Source organism: Cryptomeria japonica, chromosome 4, assembly GCF_030272615.1.
Source record: "Cryptomeria japonica chromosome 4, Sugi_1.0, whole genome shotgun sequence".
NCBI classification, from domain to species: domain Eukaryota; kingdom Viridiplantae; phylum Streptophyta; class Pinopsida; order Cupressales; family Cupressaceae; genus Cryptomeria; species Cryptomeria japonica.
In genome coordinates, this window is record NC_081408.1 from 92972000 (window position 1) to 92984132 (window position 12133).

Below are 12133 nucleotides of genomic sequence, written 5' to 3' on the forward strand. Positions count from 1 at the left end.
TGGCCCACCATGATCCTGCACATACCCATATACAAAATTAAATCAATAAAAAAAATATTTGGATAGGACTTTGATCAAATATTTAAGAATGAAAGATAAACCTTACATAATTTTCAAGAAAAGAAATTTTTGATGCTCAATTGTAACATCCTGTGTCATTCTATTACACACTTGTGCAAGCATTTTAAACCATTAAATTAATCATTCCTTTGTGGATTGGGCAAGCCTTTCTTAGTCCATGTTAAGAATTTGAATTAATTTGTTTCTCCAAAATTTTGACATGGCTACAAATTTTTATGTTCTCTTTGTACTCAATTGTAATGTCCCTACTTTGAAATATAATTTAATGGTAAACAATAATAATAATTTTCAAATTCAAATGAATAGAAAATAAAAAAATGAAATTAAAATATAAAAAAATATATTTAATTTAATTAAAATCTAATTAACTTAATGAATTGTCAAAAGACATGGAATGAGTTATTGTGACTCCCTCAAACATGAGATATAAAAGGGAGAAGAAAATATCATTTAAGATGAGATAATTTGGGGGAATCATAAATGCAAATTTGATTTAAATAAGAAGTGCAGATCTAATTGTGAAAGGTTGTGTCCCTTTCAAAGGGCATAAATAATGAAGAGTTGTACTTTTTCAAAGGGTGCTAATGGTGAAAGGGAATGTCTCTTGCCAAAGGGCATACGTTATGAAGATGCATGACCTCTCCCTCACTTTGAGAGATACAAAGGAAAGGAATCAAAAGCCTCTAATGACAACACAAACAATTAGATCAAATCAAAATTGTTATTAAGTTAGAGGCAGCAACATTCTTGTTCCTGGTGGTATGGATGAAGATGTGCTAAATATGTATGTTTAATATATGATGCCTGATAATTTTCTTATGCATTATTTAATAGTAATATTAATATGGACTGCAATATGTGAGATAGTGTAAATATACCTTTCTATCACCAACTGTTCATATGATGATTAAGTAAATTATATGATGGAGTCTGTAATACATTTCAATCTCACCATCGACAAATGGAGGGAGAATACAAGGAAGTAAGAGCACTATGCTCCAATAGGTACGCCAACCCCAAGTGTGGGCCAAGAGGACAAGTTGATGAGGTACTTGGTGCTATTGGGCTTGTTGGAGAGGGATAGATTTGAGGCACCTTGTGTGATTATCTTTCAGTTCCATATGAGGACAGGTGTAGGGAAATAAAGGTTGTTGAATCCTTCATATACACTTTGCAGTATATTAGGAATGATGGATATATGTTCTATCATGATATGATGGAAACGTTGTCTAAATTGTTGTGCAGGTTCCAAACCAAGTTCTAGTTGACAATAGTGTCCTTCTATTGTTCTCTCTATGTACTAAAATTGTGATTCTAGAACAAAATATAAGAGGGTCCCATTAGGGGACATTACAAATTGTATCAGAGCTTTGATCATGCCATGCTGCAAGGTAAAGATGAATCATGAATCATTCTAATCAATAAGGAATCTAATAGTACATGTATTTGCATGTATGCTTCATGTTTGCATACATTCATGTGTATGCTATGTGTTTGGTTTATGCCTGATATGTTTCTAGCTTGTTTATTCTATGCGTGTTTTCAAAGCCATTTCATATTGGAAGTCATTTTGAACACTCCATGATCATTGCTCGAGGACAAGCAATCTTGAATGGGACGGATTGTAATGTCCCCACTTCGATATAGAATTTAATAGTAAATAAAATTTAATTAAGTTAATGAATGATCAAAAGACATGGAATGAATAGTTGTGACTCCCCCAAACATGAGATATAAAAGGGAGAAGAGAACCTCATTTGAGGTGGGATAATTTGGGGGAATCACAAGTACAAATTTGATTTAAATAAGAAGTGCAGATCTGATTGTGAAAGGTTGTGTGCCTTTCAAAGGGTATAAATAATGAAGAGTTATACTCTTTCAAAGGGTGTGTCTCTTTCCAAAGGGCATATATTATGAAGATGCATGACCTCTCCCTCACATTGAGAGATATAAAACAAATGAATCAAAAGCCTCTAATGAAAACACCATCGATTAGATCAAACCAGAACTATTATTAAGTTACAAGTAGTAACATCCTTGTTCTTGGTGGTATGTATGAAGATGTGCTTAATATGTATGTTTAATATATGATGCCTGATAATGTTTTTATGTAGTATTCAATAGTAATATTAATATGGACAACAATATGTGAGAAAGTGCAAATATGCCTTTTTATCACTAACTGTTCATATGACAATTAAGTAAATTATATGATGGAGTCTGTATTACGTTTCCATCTCACCACCCACAAATGGAGTGAGAATACAAGGAAGCAAGAGCACTAGGCTCCAGTAGGTACACCAACCCTGATTGTCAGCCAAGAGGGCAAGTTGACAAGGTCCTTGGTGCTCTTGGGCTTGTTGGAGAGGGATAGACTTGAGGCACCTTGTGTGATTCTCTTTGAGTTCCGTATGAGGATTGTGAAGGGAAAGAGAGGTTGTTAAATGCTTCATATACACTTTGCAATATATTAGGAATGATGAATATATGTCCTATCATGACATGATGGAAATGTTGTGCAGGTTCCAAACCAAGCTCTAGTTGACATTAGTGTCATTTTATTGTTCTCTCTATGAACAAAAATTGTGATTCTAGAACATAGTATAAGAGGGTCCCATTAGGGGACATTACATCAATTTAACATTGTGAGCGCTAAAAATGTTGTTCCATTTTCACATACTATTAACTTTATAAACTTGCATATCTAAAAATTATTAATTCCAAAAAACACCCCTTGCCAATCTGCTTCCAAACTCATACCTCCATCTATCGGAGGTGCATCATATGTTTGTGAGGATTACAAATACCTTTTTGAATATTCACTTGTTGTAGAATGAAAGCAAATCTATTGATTTAGATTGAAGTGCTACATGGTTTATTATAATATTGTTGCCATTAATATGGTTGTACTTGAGTAATAAGTGTTGGACCATTTTTTTGGCTAGATATATCATACTAACTCTCCTATTTTTTATATCTAGATACAATGTTCTAAATTTTCCTTGCATTTTCTTCACTAAAGGTTGTACAACTCTATTGGATGAGGTATAAAATTGCTTATATATGTTGTGCATATTTCTAATATGTGTATCAAAAGTTATAGATGTATTTGGAGCACTCCACTACAATGAAATAGAGGTTTCTAGATTGTATCTATTTCTAGAATAAATAACTAGATACATAAATCTCAAGGACTAACACTCAACAAAGAAACACTTGATATTGGTAAAATAGAAAAATGGGCATTAACTTTTATAGCTATATCTAGAGTTAAATCAATAAAGGTTATTTGGATAGAACCACCATTCTCCTTCAATGGATATTCAAGAAACAATCTTTACACAAATTACATGAAAACAAAGGTCTCGACTACATCTACTCTCATTACAATAAATTCATGTATGCACTTCTCGATGTAATCTTTTGTATAAAAACTTTCAATCTATTTTTTTTATTATGACCTTCATACTATAAACTTTATAGAAAGCAATTCTAACCTCATATATTCACAAATTCGTTGGTGTGCAAGTGTATGCTTAAAATTCGTACATTGTTGCATCGAGTGATTTTCCTATGTCACCAAGATATATTTTTTGAACTATAATGTTTTTCCTTGACAAAAACTTTATATTTTCTACACTGTGTACCTTTGATATGCCCTTATGATAAAAATCCACTAACTTTGTGTTTCAATGTACACAAATGAAAAAAATGAACAACAAAAAACTCTTCCAAGCTCATTTTATACATGCAAAGGGAATCACTAGCTACTAATATGTAATTCAAATATTTTTCAAATGTTTCAGATGACATTATATAGAATATGCCTCCTTAACATGTTAACTTAGATATACTTTTCTATCCACGAACCTAACCTTTGCACCTCGTTATGATGCAAATGCTAGTATTATGTTCACATCACATTTTACTCTTCCGAAATTAATTACTACCGCAAGTGGCAACCAAATGATGTGAACAAAAAGTGGCAACAAAAAGATGCAAGGACAGAAACATTGAGATCAAATCTCAAGTTAGGGAAAGCAATTTATTTGTGCAACACCTTGGATGTACCTTTGACCATATTTATTAATTAATTGAAAATTAGAATACAACAGGTTTTCTATTTTCACTTATTAATAAATATGACCAAAAATACTACATAATGATTACGACTCGTAACCAGTGGGTCCCACTTAATGTTATCAGCATTAAATATTAATATTTGTCGACGACATTACAGAGCATCACAAGAATTTTTCTAAAATCCACGTTTATGTGCAAGATGCTATGAACGGGCTCTCTTGAAGAAACGACAACTATTAAACGGCGTTTAGATCGGGTCTTAAACATCAGCCCTCGTGTCTGACTCTTATATTAGCCATTAAATATCTGTCAAAGACCTTATACAGCATTAGTAAAATCTTTCTTAAATCCGTATTTGGTCTGGAAGATGCTATGAACGTACGTACCTTAAAAATAATAGTAAGGGACGACATATATTAACAGGCTTCGACCTGGTCATAACATCAGCCATCATGTCCCACTTGTTATTATTTGCACTAAATGTTTTTGTCTAGCTAAATTAATTCGTTTTCAACGTTCAAATAACGTTTTCCCTCCTGTATCCACAGGAGAAGAATCTGACAGAAAATTAAAAGGAGCATTTCAGCTGCTACAGGCGTAAGAACAGGCCATTAAGGGAATCTGCTCTTTATTAAAGGTGATTATTGCATTATTGATGTTTCCCAATTAAAGTATTTCGAGTAAACACCACCCATCATATGGCCTCTTTTTGCTATAAATTTAGAGATTTGTAGTATTGTCATACACGCATTCAACCACGTTCGAATTGCATTGCTATTCAATTATTCTTTGTAAATCAAAGATGGCTGCAGAACTTGCTCTTGCAGCGGCCAAAGCCGTAGTTGGGAAGCTTGGTGAGGTTGGGACTGAGCAAGTATTGAATGAGGCATCGCTGCTGCTCAACTTCCAAGAGGACTTTCAATGGTTACAGAAACATTTTGGGCATATATCTGGTTATCTAGAATATGCAGATGATCGAAATGTACAAAATGTTTCTGTGAAAGAATGGGTGGCGGAAGTGAGGAATATTGCTCTTGATGCAGAAGACATAATTGATGAGTGCGCTGTTGAGCATTTGTATACAAAGCCCACTCAATCATGTGTGTGCTGTTGTAATCATTTAATCTTCACCCATAAAATGGGAAAGAGGATTAAAGATTTGAAGAATAGGGTGAGCTCTGTTATTCAAGATGGAGAACAGCTCAAGCTATTTCAAGACTTGTCCCGTTTAATATCAACCCTCAACTAGTACATCAGAAAGAGTAGCTCAGTTGAGAAAAGGGAGTATCTTGGAGACAGATTCACGAGCAGTGGGTGTGGAGCACAATGTGGAGGAAATAATCAGATTGTTACAGAAGCCTGCAGTTGTTGTTGTTGCCGTCGTGGGAATGGGAGGGGTGGGTAAAACATTCCTTCTGCAGCATGTTTACGATAGAATTAAGCAAAGGTATGAGCATTCTGCCTGGATTTCTGTATCACAGACTTATTCTCTTAGAACATTGCAATGTGATCTGGCCTCTTACGTTAATTTGCAAATAGACGGTAGTAGTAGTATAAGTGATGTGCGAGTAGCTGAGTTGATTCATGAGCAATTAGAGGGCAAGAGATGTTTGATTGTTCTAGATGACGTGTGGAAGAGTAGTGTAGAAGGTGACTTGATACGAAGGCTTGGTCTTCCCAGTGGCAGTAATAACCACTGCAAAATTGTAGTTACCACTAGAGATAAAGATGTTGCTGCCAACATGAGGGCTCATATATATGAGATGCAACAACTCTCGGAGAAGGACAGTTGGAATTTGTTTTGTCTGTTTGCCTTCCCCGATAGTGAGGAAAATAGGCCACCGGAGCACCTGGAGAACTTGGCTCATCAAATTGTAGAAAAATGTGGGAGGCTGCCATTGGCTGTTAAGACAGTTGCAGCATCCATGGCAAGATCTGTGGGGTTAGGAGATTGGGAATCAAAACTTAGGCAATTGAAAGATGTAAGAGTAGGGGCAGAGGACTACACCATGCAAATCCTCAAGTTGAGTTACGACTCTCTTCCTTCGCATCTTAAATCTTGTTTTGCTTATTTTTCTTTCTTTCCAGAGGACACACAGATATATTTTTCTACTGTCAAGCCCATAAAAAATATACACCAAGACTGTTTGATATATTTGTGGATAGCTGAAGGTTTTATTCCACAGGAGAATGAGAAAGAACGGTGGGACATTGGGTTGAGTTACCTGCACCAACTTGTAAATCTTTGTTTGATGGAAGTAAACACAGTTCTTTCCTGTTACACCATTCATGACTTGTTGCATGATTTGGTTGTTGATATAAGTAAAGAGCATAAATGTGAATTTCATCTTCCCTTACAAGAAACAAGCTGCTGGCGGTTACTATTGGGCAAGAAGGGTATAACCACTGATGCAATTTCAGAAAGACCACTTCATCGTCAGAAATTTCTTCGCACTCTTTCATTATTTGACAATCCAGAAATCACGAGTTTTCCAGAACACTTGTTTGATCGTCTGAGAACACTCCGGGTTCTCGACTTTAAAAGAACTTCCATCTCTGCATTGCCCAAATGTGTTGGTAATTGAAGCTTCTTAAGTTTTTGAATCTGTCTGAAACAAATATCACGGAGGTGCCAGATTGTATTAGAAGACTCAAGTGTCTTGAGTATCTTGATATTTCTGGATGTAAAAGCATACAGCGTTTACCTGACTGGATAGGTGAGGTCAAATCTCTTTCTCATCTCGATGTATTTGGCTGCTCTGAAGATTTTCACAGTTATATGCCCAAAGGAATGTCAAAGCTCTGGAGCCTGAGAACGTTGAGATCACGTGCCTTCACACTGTCTATTGAAGAGAATGAGTTCCTAAATGTTAAAGACGTCAGCAATCTGATCAATCTCCAGGAGATAAGTTTCAGTTTAGAAGATGAACGAGGATTGAGATGTTTAGAAGATGGTATCCTTGAGCATCTGGTGAAAATGAGAATCCTACGTGTATCTAGTGGCTTTGTGGGTGATATAGAAGAATCCAATCTTCCAGTGTTCCCAGAGAGAATGAATGCTATGAATGATCTTCAAAAACTTGCGCTTGATCATTTCTCCGTGCCAAGTTGGATATGTGGTATGGTAAATCTCACAGAACTTACATTGGATGGGTGCAGTGATTATCCATCTCTCCAAAACACGCCCAACTTACAATCATTGATATTGGGTTGGGATTTGAGATGCAGACAATTGCCAAATAACTTTGGCATATGTGGGGGATTTCCTAAGCTGGTTAGACTGCTCATTCATGACTTCCCTCTTTTAGAGGAGTTGCCGGAATTGGAGGAGGGAGCGATGCAACGGCTTGAAGTGCTAGCGATAGGTAATTGTCCACAGGTGAAGAAAGTTCCAGAGGGAATGGGGCAGTTGAGGAAACTAAAGGTGATAAAGGTTGTTAATGAGGCAAGTGGTGAATTAGAGGAAAGGTTAAAGGAAGGAGGGGAAGACTGGAATAAAATCAAAGCTAGTAATTCATGCATGGAGATCAAGATCATATGTTCCGTTTGAGAAATGGTGTTGAGTTCAGATGTTTTATTTTGAAAATTGTGATTGATTATTTAGATGTCCTTTTTTAAGGGTTTATTGTTGTAATCAATGTTAACATATGTTTGTTTGTATGTAAAAAAGACAGATTGATGTGTTTTTCATTTTAAAAGCAATAATCAGTGACTTTAAAAAATAAGTGCTACGTAGTGACAAGTATTTGTCATTAGATTTATAATAGCAATTGAATATGCTTTATTGCAAATAAGTAGGAAAGCAGAAGAGATTAATAATTTATATTGTATTAATAGTAATGAACGAATAGATAACTAAAGAACTCAATCAAACTACTACAGATAAGTGAAGTAAATAAATGAGAGGTTTAGTAAACCTATTAATTTTTTGAGCTTAAAGAAACAATAAATAATATCAATGATAGTCATAGTCTATCACTAAATTTAGATGGAATTGTTGATATCCTTTAATTCCACAAATTGTTTTATTTTAAGAAATGTTATGTTGTAGACATTAGATTTTCACACCAATGTTTATTCCCAAAGAGTATTTGTACAAATGTAACTAAAGAGCATATTGACAATTTATAATACAAATTTAAAAAAAAATTTAATGGAATCTATTTTATTGTATTAATTTCAATGATATGTTTGTACAAAATATCCTTGTATATAAGAAATGAAGTAATGCGCTTATGCTGTTCAATGAAATGTAGCATGAGGGTGTGAGCCTAATGGTGTAAACCTAGATTAATTAGCGCATGCTACTAAAATGCACACCAAATTTTGTTAAGGCAATAACATTTGCAAAAATAGATTCGACTCAAAGTTGGCTTACAAAATGGTTTTCTGGAAATCTTAATCTAACAAGAACTAATTTTTTTTCTACAATCACACCGACCTAAACATCATTTTAATAAAAAATTCATTTTACTAACATAATCATAAATACACAAAACCATTATATTTCTCTAGATCACATACCAAGTTAAACAACATTATGATCAAAGATTAATGTTACTGACCCAATTTAAGGCTATTATAAATCAAGGGCATTGGTATTAGGAACCTAATCAAGAAAACACATGCCAAAATTGTTGGGTGTGGATTGGTGTCTAATGTCCATATGGGGAGTGCCTAGTTGACATGTACGCTAAATGTGGGAGCATTGAATATGCTTGACATTTTTCTGATAAAATGCATACAAGAATTTTTTTTTCACGGACTATTATCATTTCAGGATATGCATAGCATGGACACGGAAAAATCGCACTGCAAGTCTTTCATGAAATGCAATGGGCAGTTATGAAGCCAAACCATATTACCTTTGTGGGTGTTTTGATTGGCTGCAATCATGCTACCCAAGTGGATGAGGACTGGAATTATTTCACTTCAATGAGCCCTGATTACTATCTTGCTCAAAGGTGGTGCAGGAGCACGTAGCACAAGATGGCCACCATGAGGCCAATTTGGTAATCTATCAAGGTCTTTGAGTTTTTGTCATGAATAAGGTCTTGGAAGACCATATTTTATGTAATAAAGGTAATTAAGATCATTAGGTGATGTGTTGATTCTTTGAAGGGTCATGTTGACAAATATTGTTAAAATTATCATTTTGTGGAAAATGTGTGTCAATGGGTCGCATATGGTATTTAATGGCATGTAAAGGTCTTATAGACCCCTTTTGAACCTATTTGTACTAGTTTAGAGGCATGGTGGTCCTAGGTTGAGTCTTTGATCAATTTTAGACAAATATTGCCAATATTGTCAAAGCAACTTTTTGCATTATGTGAGTAATTAGGTGTTAGTTGGTAAAATAAGTTCAAAATTCGGTTATAAATGTTGGGGGAGAAAGAAAATATATAAATACCTCTTTCCCATCGACCCACAGGTCTGTGGGGCAATGTCGTGAAGCATTTTCAATAAATTTTCTGAGTTTGCCTTGCAATTTCATTGAATTTTCAGAAAAACAGTCTGAATTTTGAATTACTTTAATCAATTAATTGGAGTTCCAAATTAATTGTATCTGTTAGTTGGATGAATCCTCTATAGTTTCCTTTTTGTTTCATCTAATTTCATCCTAATTTGAAAAAGTTATAGCAATTTTGATAAAAATTGACAAAACCCTAGTCTATGGTAATCTGTTATAGACATAAATGTGTTTGGGGTCATTTCCAAGTTGACATCTCTATTCCCAAGTGTTGAAAGATCCTATAAATCATTTTTTTTTGTTTAGAAACTCCTTGCAGGGTCCCATGGAGCAGTTGATACGTGTTAGAGAGGACACAAAGTCTGATTTTGTGTCTTAGACTGTGAATAGCAGCATGCTATTGGTGTTTTGAAGGTGATCCAGTGCAAAGAGGGTTTTGGAGGACCAGTGGAAGGTAGTGAGGGGTGTGGACAAGTGTCCCAACCATTCTCCAAGGTGTGGCAAGGCCAAGCAATCAACCAGCAGTGAAATGAAATGACTGTCCTAAGGAAAGTGTTGTGACTGTCACCGTATGATAATAAATTGAGTCCCTACACTTTGCAAGGTTAGGAAGGGAGTTAGTGTTGAGTTTGGTGACAGGGAGGGAAGTAGTGAAGCCCTTCATCATAATTTCTATTGTTTGAAGATCTTTGAATGAGGAATAAACCTTGAACCCATGACTGTCCCTGCACATAGTGTGACTGTCCTAAATAACAATGAAACTACAATGAATGTTGTTGGGATCTCTTGGGTGGATAGAACCATGATGGTATATGTTGATAAGTCCTTGTAGGAGTTTCAAGGAGTACATTTTCTTGTTGGTTTCTGTTACTTGTTGTGAGTTGGGTATTAGTAGAGATAGGGAGTCCTAATGGGGGAATGATCTTGAGTGAGTGGTTGCAAAGGGGTGTTTGGGGTGATTTAGTGTTGGAGAGTTTGGATTAGGGATTAGTAATGTTGGTTTATCCTATTTGAATGTATGTCAATGGCTGGATGGGAGTTTATGATCAAGGGTGTACCTTTGGGGTATGGAAACCTTATGAGTACTCAATAACTTTGTGAGGGATTTTATGAATCAGTGAAGGGTTGTCACCTAATTGGATAGGTGATTTGGGAGAAGATGTCCCTGATTTGATTTGGGTGTATGGATGATCTGCATCTAAGCCAAGTTGAGAAATTTTTCAATGACATGCCATTTCAACCATATAGTATTATGTGGCATAATTTTCTTAGTGCATATAGGAAATAATAGAAATAGATCTAGGTGAGCGTAAGGATAAATGACTTTTTGAAATGTCACCAGAGAATCATTCAAAGCATATAATGCTGTCAAACAATTATGCTGTAGCTGGCAGGTGGAGTGATGTGGCAAATGTGAGATATATGATGAATGACAGAGAAATGGAAAGGAGCCTAAGATGTAGCTAGATTGATGTCAGGGGCAGGGTACATGCATTTCTTGTTGGTTATGCTAAAGCTAACTAATAAAAAAGTTGTAAGTTGAAAAATCATGTTGGGAGCCAAGGACAAGGTAATTCATCTATTTTTGCTAGTACATTTGTAGATGTGTTAATTAAGTATATCATTTCATTTTAGGCTGAGACTTGAAGATGAGACTTAATTTCCTTTGGATGAAATCGCAGAGGAATTCAAACCTGATAATTTTGAATCTTGGTATTAAGACTAATTTTCTCCAATCATGTATATTGATGATGTATTGGGAATCAAAGAATTAAATTTACCTCAAAGGAAGCTTCTCAATCTCATAATTTTTTTTTAATTAATATAACCTTATGAACACTACTTGGTGATCGAGAAGGCAGCCCAGCAATAATCCCAAAACCATATACCTTTTGTGTTTGATAGGGAGACACATGAATGCTAAGACAAAAGTTATCTTTTCCTTTCTTTTGGATATTTTTCTTTATTAAAATCATATTTATGAATACAGTTTATAGGTATCATATGCTGATCACAGAAAGCCAGTTGAGCAATATTTCCAGTGTCAGGTCAGCGAGAGTACAATGGGGAAGAACACAAGTCGTAAGAGATACTATATATTGTCAAATTTGAATTTTCAAGTTTTTGTTAATTCTAGTTCCTCATATATTATACTTTTCTCAAGTTCTGGTTTATTTTGGTTGGTACCCATTTTGTTTCTCTTTTTACAGAGCATCTAAATTCCTTGTTTAAAGCCTCAGCTTTGATGCATTATGCAAGTTCAGTGAGAACACATGAAATCCTTGAGATTTATATCATCTTAATTCACAGATGGAAATAAAGATGGAGAAATAGACTTGAGAAGTGTCAAGGGCCTGATTGAAAGATACAGTGAGGGTTAAAGCTTATTGAAAATATCAAGTTCTTGAACAGATGACCAGTGACTATAAATAATTCATTAGAAAATAATCAAATTTCAAAACATTTGTGGAATGATTTTTAAATACGACAAGACTAAAC

The 12133-nt window shown here is 34.9% G+C and overlaps 1 protein-coding gene across 1 annotated transcript; it reads left to right on the forward strand.

The window, feature by feature from the left end:
• The first annotated feature begins 4966 nt into the window (after positions 1-4966).
• LOC131874906 (putative disease resistance protein At1g58400) lies at positions 4967-7714 on the forward strand. Its single transcript, XM_059218854.1, has 3 exons — positions 4967-5241; positions 5414-6741; positions 6882-7714. The coding sequence occupies exons 1-3, from the start codon at positions 4967-4969 to the stop codon at positions 7712-7714; spliced, it is 2436 nt and encodes an 811-aa protein (XP_059074837.1).
• The last annotated feature ends 4419 nt before the right edge of the window (positions 7715-12133 follow it).

Coding starts and splice junctions, on each gene's coding strand:
- LOC131874906 (XM_059218854.1), top strand. CDS start 4,967: ATGGCTGCAGAACTTGCTCTTGCAGCGGCCAAAGCCGTAGTTGGGAAG. Junction 5,242..5,413: donor GAGTGCGCTGTTGAGCATTT/GTATACAAAGCC, acceptor ACCCTCAACTAG/TACATCAGAAAGAGTAGCTC. Junction 6,742..6,881: donor TGCATTGCCCAAATGTGTTG/GTAATTGAAGCT, acceptor CTGACTGGATAG/GTGAGGTCAAATCTCTTTCT.